Genomic DNA, 17,883 nt, shown 5'->3' on the forward strand with positions numbered 1-17,883 from the left:
TGCATTTCAAACAATCTATTTTTGGTAGGCCACATTTAGTAATCATAACCTTGGTGGAACGGAAATCTTTGGAAAAACCAAGATGGCGGATATAACGTCTTCCTCTCTCATTGGAGAGCTGCTCACTGTTTCGTTTCCACTCGTGGTGGTCAGCTGCTAGCTTAACCCATGTTGGTTTGTTGTACCGTCTCTAGGTCACCTGTCGAGGTCTCAAGCACGAGGCAGCAAACATGGCTGTCTTTAAAGGCTCATTTGGGACTAAGAGATACCGACGGTAGATTTGTGGGTGTCAATGAGGGTTTTCTCAAGCCTCGTTGTGATAACACACATTAAACTAGTGCATGCGTGTTAGCAGCACTTTATAGTCGGAGTGTGGTGTACAGGAGGATGCAATGTCGACTCACGCTCACTTGGGTTGGGACGGCTCCCTGCTGGCTGCTTCGAGCAAAACAGGGGGAGGCCAACCTGTGTGTGTGTGTGTGTGTGTGTGTGTGTGGGGAGGGCTTGAAAGGAAGCGCAGCCTGTGCTGTCAGGAGGAAGTAGTATGCAGCTCAGGCGGGGCTGTTCCTCCCTCTGTCCCGTAGCTAGCGTCTCCTCTGTTTACATTTACAGCGACCGACGACCCGTTTCCAGCCGGGACACCGGGCACATTGGGGGAGTATCTCTGACCCGGCATGCCCTAACAGCAGCGCTGCTAACGCGGTTAACGGCGGACGATGGCTTCGGTGCGGATGGTCGGCAAAGTTACGGCGAGACTTTTAGGAAGTATTCCACCTCTTCGCTGCGGTCTCAAACCCACCCGACCGCTGACGCTTCTCCACCAGGTAAAACCACCCAGAACATAACGCTGGTCGCTTTGGTTCGTCGTAGGTCTGCGGACGTTACACCGCCGTGCACACATCGTATGGACTGGTTTCCTGCTTTTTCTTTTTTTTGTTATCAACACAACGCAGTGCACTTTGGTACATTGTATCGATTTGAATAGCCAACGTCAGTCATTTAAAGACACTGTTCAAAGAAGGATTTGTGTTTGTTTTTGTTTTGACTCCTTATTTTCTCTAACACCAGGCTTCTTGACCTGTCTAAAATCTGATGTCAACTTAACTAAACCATATGTTGGTTGCTATAACTTGTGCTTGAATGTGATCCACAGTAGCTCTAATGGAGGTGTTCAAACAGTGGAGAACGGCAACTACCTGCCTCTGTCTGTTGTTGTTGTTTTTTTGTTTTTTTTAAATAACTAATAAATTATTCATATACATTTCCTACCTCTACTGGGGTTTAGGAACATGACCGTTAAAGCCAATCAAAGTGGGCCTCACTGAGCATTACAATACCTCATCACTAGAGCAGTGCTCATTCAATTACTCCAATGGAGCTGTTACTGGTGAAAGAAACCATGATTAGACTGCTATACATACTTCTAAACTTTAATTAGATACTCGCCGTGCCCTTCACAATCCCAAGAGACACCACTAACATTGCAGCTGACAGTATGTCCTGCACAACGCTCCACATCTTATTAGCATATGCTAGAGTTGTGTATTAGGCTTGTCTGCATTTATCTTTCAACCCTGATCATCATGTCCGAGCCTTTGTCAAAGATGCAGTGTAAATGGTAGCTTGCGTGCATCATTAAATGCACAGTTGAGGAGTATAGAGCTGCAGATGATAAAGCCCCACATCACAAAGAGCCTCACCAAGAGGTTTCTGTGGTGTGGTTCCACTTACTCATGTTATTAATGAACTGTTAAAATCGGCCAGTTAAATCTTACCCATTTTGTCATCCATTGCAAAAAAATTGCAGTGGTCAGCTAAGTCATTAACAAACTGGTCCTGAGCGGACGCCCCGTGTCTGTGCCAGTGCAGGAGGAACACTGCATACTGTATATTGCTAAATGCCAAGATAGTCTCCATACGGAGTAAATATAAATTTACAGTTTGAGGGATTGAAGAAAATAACATCATGTATGTCAGATGGGCAAGCTGCCATGAATCACTCCTGACTGCAAGTATGACTAAGATAAGTTCTATTTTTAGACTGCATCATATACATAAAGATCGCAGCAGCAGTTTTCCCATTCCCCCTTTTTCAAATGGCAAACTGTAAGGAAAGTCTAGGACCAGCACACCCAATTTGGACCTCAAAGGGCAAAGACACACAGAGCGCAGCTGTTCTAAAAAAAAAAAAAGAACTCATCAGTATGCTCCGCGTGTTCCAAACAAGTATTTAAAGAAAATATGGTGAAAGGAAAATCTTGGCTCAAGAGGGTGTTTGTTTAGAGGAGTGGCTGCATAACAGCTTATTTTTTGAATAGGCTGGTACAGCACCTGTTGTGAGAGAGCCATTGAGAAGACGCATTGTAAAAATACGGCTGTGTACAAAACCAGTTTGGGGAATCAATAGAGCAAGATGGCAGTTTTATAGGAGATGGTCGAGGACGCAGTATTGGTCAGTGAAATAAAAGGGATCACTGTCACTAGACGTGTTGTATAAGCAACTGAAAATGGATCTCCTTTTTGAATTCTGACTTCACATGCTTTCACCTGCTCACACGACTGCTTTTGTAATACCGTAGTCGGGGAATGTGTCCTTTACGTCTGATGTTATTTAAAAGGTTGTACAATGATCCACTGAGAGTATGCAAGAGATGAAGCCTTAAACAACACCTGCTGTCATTCTTCTACTGCCCCCAGCAAAGGATTACCACTTGAAAATGTAATCAAGGCAGACACTTTCACTTTTATGAAAGAAGTTTTAGGGAGTTTGTCTTTTCTGCCAGTGAGGGGTGGTGCTGATTATGTTCTTCTTTTCTACACTGGCCATGCTATGCAGGTAGAATAACATGATGGAGCTTGTCTACGACAGAACTGGGCAGGAAGACAAGACATGTGACAGATCTGCAATGCATTCAAATAAGTGGCAGGGAGTTTGTTCTGCAGCCAGTCGTTGTTCACTGCCTGTATACAGCAACGCATAAAAGGAACAGTGTGACATTTTGTGAAACACTTGTGAGTCAGATAAGTGGATGAACAGTTTTATCCTCAGTAATTTAAGGTCCAGGTGGTTAAATAGGATGAGGGATGGGATGACTGCACATGTGTGTGTTTTACTACCAGTAGCAGGTTGAACATATCCCTAACATATTGTGCCTTTGCATTGGATGCACATGGACGTTCCCAAAATATAACTCCTTTAAGCATGGAGTGACACCACTGCAATATTGTGTTATGGTCGTTCTTTCACATTCAAATATTTGTACATCGAGAGGGTGGAAATAATAAATACATAAGTCTGACATGGAGACAAATCTCTATACCTAATCTGTATACAGAAACTGTAAACTCCAAAATGTCAAGACAACTGAAGCGAGCATCACTCTGTCACTGACTTTCTTTCTCTGACGTCTGGCTCCATCTACTGTCTTTCACATTTCATAGTCTGGATGACATTATAATGGAAGATTGAGTGTTTCATTTCAGCAAGCCTGACTTCCTGTTTCTCAGTGTCAAGACTGGCAATGTCAGGCAGGCATAGAGGCTGTTCTTTATGAGGGCAGCATCCACAGAAATATCCCCTATAGGAAATCTTTCAGACTTGTGTTCCACTCTGTATATTAATGTCTTCTGGATCTTGGGACCAGTGTTGCTCAGGATGGAAAAATCCTCAATATCGCACTAGTAAGAGAATTATTGTTGTGTTTTTCTTGACTCCATTTACACCTGGTATTAACATGTGATCTGGGATAACATCCCCAGTTTGATTCCAACTGGGGGCTTTTGTTGCATTTCATACCGCGTTCTTCCCCTTATTTCCTGGCCAGTAAAAGTGAAAAATTGATAAAAATGATGTGTAAGGGAAAAAGGCATATTAATGTAAAGCGTAGGCCTCTTCGTGCAGAACCAGTTGGAAATATATCACATATAACACACCTGGCGGTGGTCTGGCTCCCAGTATAATCATATCAATACATTTTTAATGGGCCGTTTTGAAGGCCATCTTCACATTCCCATTACGAGTTGAATAAATATAATCTGGCTTTTTGAGATTCATGTTTTCTGTGTTTTGGTCCTTTTGTGCTCTTTTGTCATTTATCATCTGCGTGCGTGTAGTTAGAAAATGTTGGATGTGCACGGAGAGGCGAACCCTGCTGCACAAAGCACCCACAGGCCGTGTCTGATGGCAGGACGTCACTCGTGCGGCTGCTGCAAGCATTAATCAAGCTTGACTCTGCCAGCCCTGCTTGAGTCTGGAGGAAGTGGCAAAGAGCTAGGGACAAAGCCCTCTCCTCTGTCGGGTAAATGCAGCATTGCTTCCTTTCCATTAAACCCTTATTTATACTAGATGTAAATGCAGTATGTCCGTTTTTGGAGTAACTGCCATCCTAGATACAGATCTCAAGGTAACACAGAGTGTGAATGGGGTCGAAGTTTTCAAAACTTCAAAAAAAAAACTGTTGTGCAACACTTGGGAGTATATTATAAAAAGTTGCATGTGTTTCCTGTGTGTGTGTGTGTGTGTGTGTGTGTGTGTGTGTATTTTGTTTAGCACAGGCTTCAAAGCATAGACTTGCAATCTGCTTGAGCCAAGTCAATAATTATTCCTTCTTGGAATGCGCATCATCTCGGTGGTTAAAATATAACAATAATATGTCACTTAACGTGTCTTGTTAGCAGCCCATGCTAGACATATGTGAGATTAATAAAGTATAACTTAATCCATCAAATTTAATCAAATCGGGTACAACGCCATGAACACACATATTTACACACTGACGGAAGCATTTGGCAAAAGAATCATAAAAACTACAGGTGTGAATAATGTCATATCAAACCTGTTTCCATTCATTGCTCTACACGATATGATGATGTCCATTTTCAAGTGTGTTCATTTGACAATGGAAGGAATCCTGGAATCTTATCAGTGAAAAGAACACAAATTAATACATTTCTAGTCCCTTTTGTAGACTTTTCTTTTTGAGTTTAAGGTTGTTTTTTAATCCCAACAAACTAGTAATCCATGGAGTGCACTTCTTGTCCTTGCATGGCACATTACTCATGTGATGATGCATTACTCAGCTATGTGGGGAAATATGATTCACCAAATTCTTGTGGCAGCTTTGAATTCTATTCACAACAGGAAGTAGTTTTTTCCTGCTTTTGGAAGAGTTATTTGTGCACCCTTTTTTAAATGTGACCTTGGTGTTTACCACACGATTGTAAGTCAGGGTCCCCATGTGTGTGTCCCTCTTGCCGGTGTTCAGCTCCTTCTTTGTGTTAAGGTAAGCTGCATTTGAGTATTTGTGCCGAGTAGTCATTCATTGTCAGAGTAGTCACACATAGCCGAACCGATCTCCACAGCGCCGAATTAAGGTCTCTACACATTATCATTCTGTTATCGGGCATTGGTTGTATGTCTTTAAACCAAGCCCCTATGTCTTGGGCGAGTATGTTTTTATCGTTTGACATTTTATTTGGCATGTTGGCATGAAAAGTCCCGCACAAACGCTCTCTCCAGTCCTTCCGACCGTCGTACCGCATCTTCATCCCACTGCATTTCCTCTTTGTCCCCCTTCACTGTCTGCATCACTGGATAGCAGAAGCCAACTCCTTCAATGCTAATCATTTTCATGGTACAGTGCTGCTGTTCTCATGGCATCGAGGAGTAATTTATCTTCTTGGTAGCCTTTTCCCCCCAGCCTTTTAGGCTGTTTATCACCCTCACGGACTTTCCTTTCCACCTGCTGCAAGTCATGCCTGCAAAATATCATAATTGCGTGCGTGTCTGTGTGTGTCACCGTTAATGAGATTGGGAGGAGATGTATTCAGGAGGTCTTGATGCCATTTGTGACAGGATTCATAATGGACTGACCTGCTGGGGGGAGTGCAGGGGAAATGAGGCAGCTCGTCACAATGATAACCCTGAACACTGCTTGAGCAGGAGCCCCGGCCTGCTCCACTGCAGAGGAGGAAGATGACAGTTTGTCCTCTCTCTCTCTCTCTCTCTCTCTCTCTCTCTCTCTCTCTCTCTGTGTTGCCGTGGCGTAAATAAAAAAACATGCAGCTCAAGGGGTAAATATACCTTCAGCTGATTGTTTTCAGAAAGAGCTGTTGGAGGAAATTGTTTTCAGATGAGGAGCATGTGTGTGTCCTTCACACAAAATGTATACAACACGTGTGAAGGGCAACGGATAAACGTCCCTGCATTCTAAATATTGATTAGCTGGGTAATTGGGAAGTTTGTTTTTATAAGCGAACAAATGTGAATTGTGCAGAGCGCGGTGACGTTGGTCGTCATGTGGACTCGCATCACTGAATCCTTTCTGCAGGCTGTATTTGTGTCATGTGACATGGCATGGGTGTGATCGCCTGTTTTTGTACAGGCGTGTTCAGGCAGTGCAGTCTGGTACAACCCTTTTGTCACGTGTTTAATAATATGTGGGTGCGTCTGCCTCGTTGCATGGGTGTAACCTCAGTGAAACCATAGAGGTCGGGCATCTTTCATTTACAGCGTGTCCAGTAATTGGTAGTCCTTCTTTTACCTGAGACTCCTTCTTGCATTTGAGTGCCTGTAATATGTTTTATTTATATATATTTATATATATATATATATATATATATATATATATATATATATATATTACAAAAAGAAAGATTATCTATGTTGTCTGCCTGTGAATTCTAGGCATTAGCATTCAAATTTCCCCCACAAGGAACATAAAAACGTTATTGCACTTATTGCTCCTTATGTCTTTGCCATTAGCTGTAATGAGGCTAGGGGATACGTTCACGGTTTTTCAATAGTCTGAAAGGTGTATTTATAGCACATATGACCCTGAGAGTTCTCTTTTTTTAATCAATGTGTTCCTTAATGTCATTGTAGTGCTGCGTGACATCAATTGTACCACAGAGGCGAGCAAAGTATTTCCAATGCAGCAGACTGCAGAAGGTAATAACACAGGGCCGGCAGCATGGCTTTGGAAATGGACCAATATTCATGACATGGCTCTCAAGCTGCATTATCTGCCACAGTGGCCACGTTCTGTTGATTTAGAATGGGATTGGTTTGTGTGCACATAGCATACAAACTGCCTGGACTTAGTGAGCCATTGAATTGACTCTCTCAATGAACACACACACACACACACCACAAAAGCCTTGCCCTTTATGCTTAGCTTTAGATCCACTGTTTACACATCGGCAATGTGAGCACAATTGGTGCTCCAAATAAATGAGTTTGACGCGGAAGTGTTTGCTAACAAGAGGAACGAGAAAGAGACATTTTTATCTGGTGCAGCACCCGCTGTATGTGTTGGCAGCCAGCGCCCGCACTACTCAGTTTAATGAGGCACTATGGATGCAGCGGTATAAGGGAGGCTTATAAGATGCTGTTCCAGGCTCTTTAACATAATGTCTGAGGTTAAATGTGAGGAGTCGGCAGAATAACTGGACTTGTTTTGTCCCCCCCATTATATTAACACACATTATGGCCTCAGTGTGAATGTGAGCAGTTTAACCAAAGAGCAATATTGCCTTCTCAGATTGTTAAATGAGAACGGTTTCATAGGACTTAAGTATGCAGAGGCAGTGCCCGTTTGACCCCCAGTATTACTGCTAACAGCTTTCTCCTGAACCTCACATCCAGACAACTTGACTCTCAACACTGCACCCCCTTGGCTCCTCAGCATTACACCCACCAAGTGAGAAGCCGGTGGCCGAGAAACGCGGAGGACAGAGACTCCTTCCATTTTAGTTTAGATAACATTTTGAAAAGAAAAAGCCCAAAATAGGGAAAAGTCAGAATTTAATTTAAGACCCCAGGTTGGGCAACCACAGGACGACAATGTTGCAAATTGATAAGTGTGACTGCTTTATAGCAGTATGGATTTGTGTTTCTGGTCAAATCTACATTAATGTGATCAAGTACACGGCCTGTCAGATATTTAATTAACAAAATACTTCTTAATTGATTTTCCAGAAAATTAATTTTATCAAAATATTAAATTTACACATAGACAGGGGTAGAGGATTGTATGCATCTATACTGTATGTAGCAAATGTAAAAAAGAGAGTGGCTATTAACCCCTGTGCTTTCTCGTTAACTGTTACAATGTTTGATGCCAGTAGGCTTGTTTCACTGGTATGTAAGAATATATATGTATTTCACCTAAAAATAAGTGTTCCCATTGGGATCTGGTGTGCTGATGCGTACGTGGTAACGCTCTGTCACAGCTGTACAATGATATCTGGAGGTCTCGCACAAGCAGCTTAAATTGTGTCCCACTGGAATCTCTTTGTCTGGCTCTTTTTGGGACCGAGTATTTATAAAATAATATTGTCCTTCCCAGTGTGGTGCTCGGCATCATTAGCAAGCAAACAAACACTTCAAATGAGTATGTAATCTCCAGATCACAAAAACAGTTTCAAGCCTCCATTGCTCTCTGTTTCACCTCCTGGCTTCTGCCCCTATCGTACAGCCCAAGTGGTTCCCACACACTAAAGCCTCTGGTCATGAACACAATTACTCATTTCTGTATGGGAATGTTGTTTTTCTATTAAAAATCCTGTTTCCTAACCAGTGGAGTGTGTGTGGGACTTCTGCACATCTGGGTTCCACTCAATCACTGTGCCTCAAGGCCTGACTGCTTTCTCAGTCCATGAGAATGGACGGCTCCATTTTAGCCTCTTTAATGTGATATTGATCGGACAAATTCCCAGCTGGAGGACAAAGGGGTGGCTGAGAGTGGCTGCGGCATCCCTAGGTGTCAGCTGGAGCCGTCTGGCTCTCAGCTAAATAGCAAATGCTGTAGAGGAATCTGTTGAGGTTCGTACGGCCCGAGTGTTTCAACACCAGGAAGCTAGTGTTCAAAGCTCTTGGGGGGGGGGAAAGGGGAAGACAAAATATGTATCACTATGATCCAGAATTCGAGCATATAATTGTTATTAATGGCGCTATCGTAATCACATTTGTACAATTCTGTTGGTTTGGTTTTTAATATGTTGGAGATATTCAGCTGAATCTCTACTGTGAAGTTATTTTGTGTTTGTGGCTTCATTCTAAAATAGCTGCTTTGTAGCATGTAAACAAAAGAATTCGACACCCCCGGAATGTAAAGTACAGAGTGGTTCTCCTGCAGACTAAAATAATGAGCGGTACCCGATGGAGGCCCTCTCTGTCATCGGGAGCAGTTCGAGAATACAACAGTACTTTTTTATTGAGAAACAAACAAAGCCTTAAAGGCACCTTTTTTAAAGAAGAGTGCATCAGCACAAAAAAGCTGGTTTAATCAGAAGAATCTGTACTATGGACTCTTCAGATAGATTGCACACCATTTAGAAAGGGAGCGTCAAGAGTTTCAATGAACCCAAGTTATTGAAGAAATTCTTCTTTTGTTTTTTTCAGATCCTTCATGCTCTAGATCTGTTTTACTCTTTAAGTCCGTTTACCCAGGTGGCTCGTTACGATTGTTCTCTGTGCGCAAACGTTCGAGAACAGAGAACAATCTAAACAAGCCACTAATGCTCTTTTTGTTCTTTCTTTTCTCTGTTTTTGTTTTGTTTCCATTTTATTTATTTCCTCCTCTTTTCTTTTTCAGGTTCAAAAGCAGCCGTCTCTACTCGGAAATTGTCAAGCTTTTTTCTCCAGTACACTCGCACCCTCCAGTGGTAATTTACAGTTACTACATCCACATGAGAAACATGTATGATCTGTGGTGCACAAGACATATAAAGTATAAAAATGATTTCCTCCTCATTGTGTTCCAGACGTGTCTTTGAGGTACAAATATGGCCGTTTGGTCCTGGAGGTCCCCTTGCCCTCCAGGCAGGAGAAGTGTCTGTTCTTCCTCAGACCCATGCTGATGAGCGTAGGGGACCTGATCGCAGATCTGCAGAGAGAGGACCCCGGAACCACAACTTCCATTTTCTCCAAGGGTAGGACTCGACATGTGTCACCTCAGCGACGGTTTTAGTCAGTTAGGTTTAACCATTTTTGCTGCAACGTGGTTTGACAGGTTCTCTGTCGAGAGGAAAACTAATTCTCAAAATGTTAGTGTGTTTTTTTGTTTTTTTTTTCCATCTGAGGTGGTTTAATTTTAAGGATTTTTAGAGACCTTTTAAAGGTAAAAGTAGCCAGTATTTCACAAAGAATGTCAGCTTTTCTTTGTGAAATACTGGGTATACTGAGTTTTGTTTGTTTTCTTACTCTTCCCTGTATCCACTGCAATAGGTGATGTCCAGCCAACTGTAAATGGCAGTTACAAGAAAGCACATTATTTTAACTGCCCATAATGCAACACCCCTGCAGTGCATTTGAAGTAAGGGGTGTGACTCACATTCTTCTGACTGGAAAAACCGGCTCTTTTCCCGAGCATCGCTCGGTCCATCTAAACCACCTTGTGTCTCATTCCTTTATGAAGACCTTTGGTTTGGCAGTGATGAGTAACTTTGTGTGGGCTGCAAATGATTGACTGGCTCTTTTTTTTTTATGAGTTTTATGTCGTGCACTGGATTCCAGCCTTTTTCCCTTGAAGCCAACTAAATAGCCTCCCACTTTTGAGTGAGGAAGAAAATATGAGTTTATTCATAGACTTTTGAATAAATTATCAAGTAAGGGGATTATTATGATTTGAGTAATGACGGGTGATCTGTTTAGCATTTCATTGTGTTTTTGTCTCTTTTTGCTTTTCTTTTCTTTTTATATTGAGCTTAAACTGGCAGCCTGTTCGAAAACCTTTTTTCACTGAGCTATGAGGATATAAAGTTATATAATTGCAATTGTCCTCTTCTGACAGATGGAGAGCCCGTATCAAACACCACGCTGATAGACGCCCTGTTGGACAAGGACTTCCAGCTCGTCATCAATGATGCAGTTTACAATGTCTGCGCTCCTGAAAAGGGTACAACACATTTCTCCCCGGTCATAAATGGACGTCATGTTGTCGTCTTTGCAATTAGAACGTTATCTCTAATCTCTCCAGGCATGACTCATCTCACTTTCTTGTCCTCATTCACCTTGCTGTGCCTTCTTCTGCAGTGTGCACCGGTGAGCAGGCCATGGAGTTGAAGGACGTCAAGCATGTTGTGCATCTGCTGCACACGGCGCTCCACCTGCCTGAACACCACCTGCTGAAAGAGAGGCACCTGCTGGAGAGACTGGACATCCTCAAACAGGAGCTCTCACCTCTGGAGAAGGTAGTAGATGTGTCTCAACATCTGTACGCCATTGAAACGGCTCTTTCTCCCTCGTTACAGCCCCTTGACCAAATATCACAGCCCTGTTGGTTTAGTTGTCTCGTAACCCACCCTTTCCTGTATTATTGTCTGTCCGTGACAGATGAAGGCACAGCTGTCCAATACAGCAGGTTTCCACAGCTCCAGGGTCGTCTGGACCGGCATGGCCTTGTTATCTGTGCAGGGTGGTGCGCTGGCCTGGCTCACATGGTGGGTCTATTCATGGGACGTCATGGAGCCTGTCACTTACTTCATCACCTACGCCACCAGCATTGGAGTCTTCAGCTATTATGTCCTTACCAAACAGGCAAGTCTCAAAGGGTCCGTTTTGTTCTTTTCCAGAGAGTTGGATTATAAGATCGATACGACTTGTGTTTATCCATTAGGAAACTACAGCCAGCAGCAGTTAGCTTAGCATAGAGACTGAAAACAACAATCCTGGTTCTCTCTGAAGATGTCAAGATACGCAGACCAGCACCAGAACATGTGTGGTTAAATACTGGATTATCTATTGGCTGGCCAAAGGGACTTCAGTGAAGACGAGTCCGCACTGCGCCACGCCTCGAAGTAGTTCGGCACAAGCCTCCAAGAAGATCCTCGGGATATCTTTTTAACATAATGGGGTAACGTTCTGGGTAATTTTCCTAGCTGGAAGTGGAACATTTGTCTTCATGTGCTACCGAGTCACTTTTCTAGGTATGAACATGTACTCGCTCCCAACGCCGTCTCCAGCTCTCTTTATACATCGATTTAGTTGGGAACCTTACCCGCAAAACTTAACGCTACCAATTGTTTATCTACGGACAGAACCAGGCTAAAGGTTTTTCCAGTCTTTATTTATCTATTCATATTCAACAGACAGATATGGCAGTGGTGTCTATGTTCACTGACTCCATTCCTTTTAAAATGGTTATTAAAACTTAAAGCTCTGTTGCTTATGTGTGCAGATATGTGTTTCCTCGCCACATTAATAACAAGTCCACTTTCTTCTTTCCTCTCAGGATTATTTATATCCAGACGTTAAAGACAGACAGTTCCTGCGTTACTTTTATAAGGCGGCCGGCAAGAACAAATTCAACGTTGAGAAATACAATGAACTGAAGGATGAGATGGCTGAGGTTGGTCCCTTTAGTCACAATCTACCTCACTAACACATTTTGAACAAATACAAATGTCGGACGAACATGTTATTGGACATGTGCTAAAATATGAAAAATGTTAGAGCAGAAATTAGATAATTTAAGCTCATTAAAAAAAAAAAAAGTCTTCTGCCCAGCTAGCAGCTCTTTGAGCTAAATGCTAACATCTGCGTGCTAACTTGCTCACATGACAAAACTAACGTGCAGATGTTTAGCTATTCTAGTTTTACTGATGTTAGTCGCCATAGTTTATACAGGTGAGACTTGTGGGAAACATCAGGATGTTCTAATTAAATAAAAATGGTACTCATGCATTCATTGTTCCCAGAAACTGTAAAAAGGATAAGCCACTGTCTTGTGGAAATCCTGCCGAATTAGACATTGGTGACATGTGGGCTCTGTTTTGTGTGTCAGGTGGAGGAGGACCTGAGACGTCTGAGATATCCAACTGAGTTTCAGCTTCCACTTGAACAGATCCAGCCAAAGCCATGAACAATGGTCCCTCCACGTAAACACTCCAGAGTAAAAACAAATGTTCTGCTTTATTTTGATAATGGTGCCTTTCTACCGGAAATCCACATCATTCTGTGTTTTGTTTACAGTCTTGATAACGATGCCAATTATGTCTTTGAGGAAAGTACAAACACTGAGGACTAATGAAATATAAAGTATTACCAAACCTTGTGAGAATCTGTCTGTCTTGTTGTGGAACTCGCTGCTAGAAGAGGAATAATAACTACGTTCTTTTAATGGATGGAGATTTCGGGGAACAGGTGAAATAAAGATATCACATGAATGCACTTTTTGCCACAAAGAATGAAAGTTATTAAATGTTTTCACTCAATGGGGAACAAAATAATAACTGAAATGTCAGATTTTAAAATACAAAAATACAGGATCAATGAATGCTGGTAGCTTTGTTTACCTGAGTCATGTGACAAGTTTTTCAGGTCCAGTGTACAGCTTTAAAAACACCTCTCCTCCCTGAGGTACTTTACACACAGGTGATTGTTGCCATGTTGGGTGCAAATACACATTATAAAATGTAGGATTGTAAATGGCTACAACACAAAGAGCACAAACATGAATTCCCTTTTTGATGGAGCGAGCACAAAAGACAAACAGCATGTTTATGTGGTGCCTGCATATGAGAGATAATACCGGTTCATTGGTGTGTATAGAGAGATGAAGTATTAAACCCTGACGTGAACAAAATCAATAGTGACTTGGCTGTGATGCTGTTTTGTCACCAGCCTCGCAAGATACAGTAAGTTGGTAAACATTTATCTGGCTTGCAGACATTCCTGCAACTGACTTTACAGTCAAGAACAGACACTCATCTGACATTTCCAGCTTCCTCGGTCTGAGGAAAGCATCGCCGTGCTTTTTTAAGAAAAGCTAAAGTCAGCTGCGGGATAAGGCAACGCTTGTGTGGTACTACAGTCGTTTAAAGCAGATTAAAGCAAGCGAAAACATGACAAAAGACTGAGGAAAAGAACACAGATTGTGGGATAAAGTAATCCTGAAGTGGAAAAGCTATTGAGTGCAACAGATGTGTACTGATCTACATGGGTTGGACAAATAACAAGAACACCTTCAAACATAATGCAATACAACACAACACGTGTCTTGGAAGCTGAAGGAAATCTTCACGTTGGACTTCTGGGAGCAAACTGGTTATCAGAGAAATTATAGAATGATGCTATACTCTGCTGAGTATAATAAACTTTTGAAAACTGCAGGGCTTTTATGTTTCGATTATTGCATTATATCTACTATATGATTTACATTTAAACTAAAAGCCAGATTAGTGTGAGAAATCACCTTTTAGAAACCAGGTCGCGGTTCAACCCACCCAAGAAATCTGGTTTCTTCAGAAGAAACATAACGAATGGAAACACAACTTCGAATGACATGACGTTTCAGAAGTGGAATGATGGCCTAAAGCCAGGAATAGTCATATTACTTTAGTGCATGTGAATAGAAGTTGTTCCTGTTATTTTATAACAACTGATTTCACTGTAAATACTACGGCTGCCAATAATATGCATTTATGAGCAAAAATAGAGAAAACAGTCAAATTCCCAGTAGACACTGTTTCCCATGTAATAATGCCATGACTGAGTTCTGAAACTGTTAATTATTTTAACGGAAGTAAAGTTTCTTGGTGAGCATCGAAGCAAAGCAAGGTACTTGCTTCTTCCCAATGGCAGTGCGGTCATTACTGTTCCCAACAGTCCTCATGGAGACCTTCCTGTTGACCAGCGTCAGTAGTTCTGTGAATTCAAGGGAGTCCCCATACTTCTGAAGCAGCGCACACAGATCCTGGACATACCAGGAGCCATTGATGGTCTCCCGGTGGGAATAATAGCCTTAACAAACAACATAGGTGATAGGACATGGAAGTTAATTACTAATCAGCAAAAAGGGACATTTAAAGTGGTGTATGGTGGCCCTGAGAGCTCAAAGTGCATTAAGAAAATACATGCAAATAAAAAAAGTGGCTGGGCCGCGTCTGTTGTTGCCATGGTTTGTGGTTTATGAATTTATTGATCTGACAAAATTAGGAATTTTATGAAAAATACTTTATGAAAAAGTATTTTATAATAACTACATTATTAGTTACTTTCAGATCTTGTAACGCGACAGGCCCGCAAAACTAGGCAGGTTTTGCTGACACGACTTATTAAATAAAACCACTGAATCATAGATGTATTTGTTGATCAGCCAACAATTGCATAACTGCTTCCGTTCTGTCATTACGGAAAGGGTCTGTATACATTTCTTAAACGTGTATTAATGTCTTCAAAAAGCAACTTATGTTGATTTGTTAAAGTCGGATTACTGTTCAACATCGACAAGGTCAAAATATGAAATGGTGTGAATCTTCCCATCATGCTGCCAAAGAGCAGATTAGGAGTTATAAACATCCCCACGGGCTCACCTTCAGCCACAGAGTAGCACATGATGAAATCGGCCCCAGCAGGGAGGGTGTATATAGCACTGGCGTCCACCACCACTTCATTCGTCTTCAGCTCGCTGTCCACAGCATCACAGGCAGTCACGGGATTGTCGTGCTTGTCTCCGCGGCATGCCTAGCGACATACACGGTCACCTTGGATGTCAAACTAAAACAGGTGTCGCCACATTTCGCTGCATTTCACTGGGTCTTGTCCGCACGTACCTGTAATATGAAGATCTTTGGCTTTCCCACGAGGCTCTTGCACTGGTCTCCTTTGAACAGGGACGTGATGCTCTGAATGCTGATCTTGCCGTCGTAGGTGTAAACGTGATCGTTCTCGCCGTGGCTCAGGAAGACGAGCAAAAAGCAGTCTGCGTCTGAATGGTTGGCTTCTGCGGCTGGTGGGACATTGGGTATTTGTTAAAAAAGTGAAATTAAAACAGGCGATCACGTGTTGGCTATGAAGTTTGCATATAAAAAAGCACAACAATTTAAAAACTAGTGATGATGATGTTGTGCTGCCTCATGAACATGTATTCAGTCATTTGAGTGTCATGAGTGATCAGGCATGTGCTTACCTTCACTGATTTGATCTAAAACTTCCACCTGTTTGTAGTTATCGTAAGCCCTCACTTCAAAATTCAGGTCATTCAGTCTAAAAAGAAAAGTGAAAGAAAGTCTTAGTCGCGGGACAAGTACAGACAAGTTCTTAAGCACACAGTTGCAGAATATAGTCTTCCCCCTCTGGCAGCTGGCTGCGTAGTGATACCTTCTCTCCAGGTTGGAGCGGTCAGCATTGGTTCCATGCCTGTCATTTAAGCCAAGGCGCCAGAAGAAGCGCTCCTGGTTAAAGATGAGTGCGAGGCCTCGTTTTTTGTTGTCCATCTTGTACTCCTCTGCAGGGTCCAAAGCTAAAGAGCTGCTTCATAATGAAAAAAAGAGCCCAGAAACAAAAGACAGCATTAGGTGCGGAGCAGCGTGAGTTTCCAGCTGATGACTTAACAAAACAAGAAGAAACAGTTTACCTTCTAATGAAGGCATCCGTCTCCGTTAGGTTCTCAGTGCATGCTATAAAATACAACACATACATGAATACCAACACAACGATGTAGAATATACTGTAATCACTACACAGCATTGCACTGCAAAGTCGGGCTTCACAGCTTCTTTTCTTTTTAGATATCAAAAATACTCAGAATATATGAATGAAGTTGCCAAAAATAGAGGAGCTTTTCAGGCTTCTTTGTTAAGCAGCACAACTATAGGTGCATGAATTGCTCCACTGCTGCTAGAATGTGGTCAAGCAGCCATTGTTTCATCAGCTTAGAGTCCTCGTGGCCCTCAATAGCTGTGTGACAGGTGAAGAAAGATGGCAAAGGCTGCTAAAAAAACAGATGCCAAAAGCAAAACAGCTCCATGCCCCACCCGACAGATATGTGGGTCAGACTTTGTGTTCTAAAGGCAGCAGCTACGGGCAGTTTGGCCTCTTGGAAGGTATTATCTTACTGTGAAAAAAAGGTGGAAATCAGTATGTACTATATATTTGCTTGTATACACTCAGCTGCCAGTTTATCAGTTACACCAAGCTGAAACTGCTGCAGTTGTACCTAAATAAAGAAATTCATAAAAAATGACGTCTTTTTTTTTTTGATTGAAGTGTAGATTTGACTTAACGGCCCATTACAGGATGTTAATTGAGCAGCGTTTAGAATATTTTGTGTCCCCTCATTGACAAATACATTGGGTAGACAACATATAATAACAAAACACAGTCCTGTAATTGTAGAAATGTAAAGTTTCAACTCACACAACAACAAAGTGTCTGTCATGCTTTTTAAAGGACACAAGGATGGCAGGATATATGTAGACTTAATACCCCGTCCACATGATATCCAGTAATAATCGAGGCAGTTTGAGTTGATGATTATTCTCACCCTAATAAAGTTACCTGCCCTCACTGCCCATAAAACCCTTGTTTGTTTCACTTTTTCAAAGAGACATTTCCCAAGAGACATTATCATCATGAAACCGTGAACCACTCACCCGCACTGTCTGTTGCTGTCCTGTTGTGTTGAGCAACACTTCCTGGGAGGGTGAGAGAAAGAGCCATTAAGTCCCGACATGGAGAACATTTTAATGAACTAAATACCTGTTGCACTAACAGACTGTCGCAGAAGACGCGTGACAACTCTTCTGACGGAGCGGAGAAAGCAGTAAAGCGAGCTTCAGTCATGACACCGAGCTTCTTACACTCAACAAGAAAAGTCTTTGCATTTATTTGTTCTAACTTTTAAAATGCCACGCGCACAAGTCCACAACGTATGTCTACTTTTAATGACGAACGTTTGTGTAAATTCGTTACCTTCACATCTGTCTTCTGCCGTGTTTGACATGATCACTGGTGGACTGCACTCCAACTGGCTACGAAAAAGTGAATCGCTTGGTCAAAGCGACGTCAAAGAGGCAGGGTTTAGCTCCTCCCCCTTTTAAATGTCATTGGCTGAAAGTGACAGGCAGAGAATGCGATTGGCTCTCACGCCTGCCAGTCAA

General features: G+C 42.2%; 2 protein-coding genes across 3 annotated transcripts; one reads left to right on the forward strand and one right to left on the reverse strand.

Annotated features, from left to right (window-relative positions):
• The first annotated feature begins 417 nt into the window (after positions 1 to 417).
• Positions 418 to 13,058, forward strand: LOC117731863 (calcium uniporter protein, mitochondrial-like). The gene is made up of 8 exons (XM_034534388.1): positions 418 to 824; positions 9,597 to 9,666; positions 9,766 to 9,933; positions 10,794 to 10,898; positions 11,036 to 11,193; positions 11,336 to 11,539; positions 12,234 to 12,350; positions 12,786 to 13,058. The coding sequence occupies exons 1-8, from the start codon at positions 717 to 719 to the stop codon at positions 12,861 to 12,863; spliced, it is 1,008 nt and encodes a 335-aa protein (XP_034390279.1). The 5' UTR covers positions 418 to 716; the 3' UTR covers positions 12,864 to 13,058.
• On the reverse strand, positions 12,053 to 17,787 carry LOC117731871 (caspase-6-like). Of its 2 annotated transcripts, none has more exons than XM_034534408.1 (8): positions 17,696 to 17,787; positions 17,377 to 17,418; positions 16,359 to 16,401; positions 16,103 to 16,252; positions 15,912 to 15,988; positions 15,556 to 15,731; positions 15,316 to 15,466; positions 12,053 to 14,743 (listed from the first exon to the last, which is right to left on the reverse strand). In XM_034534408.1, exons 1-8 carry the CDS (start codon positions 17,724 to 17,726, stop codon positions 14,517 to 14,519), a joined length of 897 nt encoding a protein of 298 aa, XP_034390299.1. In that variant the 5' UTR covers positions 17,727 to 17,787; the 3' UTR covers positions 12,053 to 14,516. The 2 variants fall into 2 exon arrangements, with proteins under 2 accessions (XP_034390299.1, XP_034390291.1); XM_034534400.1 differs by having other exon boundaries at positions 16,103 to 16,255.
• Positions 17,788 to 17,883: the final 96 nt, after the last annotated feature.

This window comes from Cyclopterus lumpus, chromosome 1, assembly GCF_009769545.1.
Source record: "Cyclopterus lumpus isolate fCycLum1 chromosome 1, fCycLum1.pri, whole genome shotgun sequence".
NCBI lineage: Eukaryota > Metazoa > Chordata > Actinopteri > Perciformes > Cyclopteridae > Cyclopterus > Cyclopterus lumpus.

What these genes read in the sequence shown, in the direction of transcription:
- LOC117731863 (XM_034534388.1), top strand. Translation starts at nt 717, where the DNA reads ATGGCTTCGGTGCGGATGGTCGGCAAAGTTACGGCGAGACTTTTAGGA. An exon ending in TGTCTGCGCTCCTGAAAAGG is followed by an intron (nt 10,899 to 11,035) that starts GTACAACACATT and finishes CTTCTTCTGCAG; the next exon opens with TGTGCACCGGTGAGCAGGCC. An exon ending in ATTATGTCCTTACCAAACAG is followed by an intron (nt 11,540 to 12,233) that starts GCAAGTCTCAAA and finishes CTTTCCTCTCAG; the next exon opens with GATTATTTATATCCAGACGT.
- LOC117731871 (XM_034534400.1), bottom strand. Translation starts at nt 17,726, where the DNA reads ATGTCAAACACGGCAGAAGACAGATGTGAAG. An exon ending in CAAAGATCTTCATATTACAG is followed by an intron (nt 15,467 to 15,555) that starts GTACGTGCGGAC and finishes GTATGTCGCTAG; the next exon opens with GCATGCCGCGGAGACAAGCA. An exon ending in GTGCTACTCTGTGGCTGAAG is followed by an intron (nt 14,744 to 15,315) that starts GTGAGCCCGTGG and finishes TTGTTTGTTAAG; the next exon opens with GCTATTATTCCCACCGGGAG.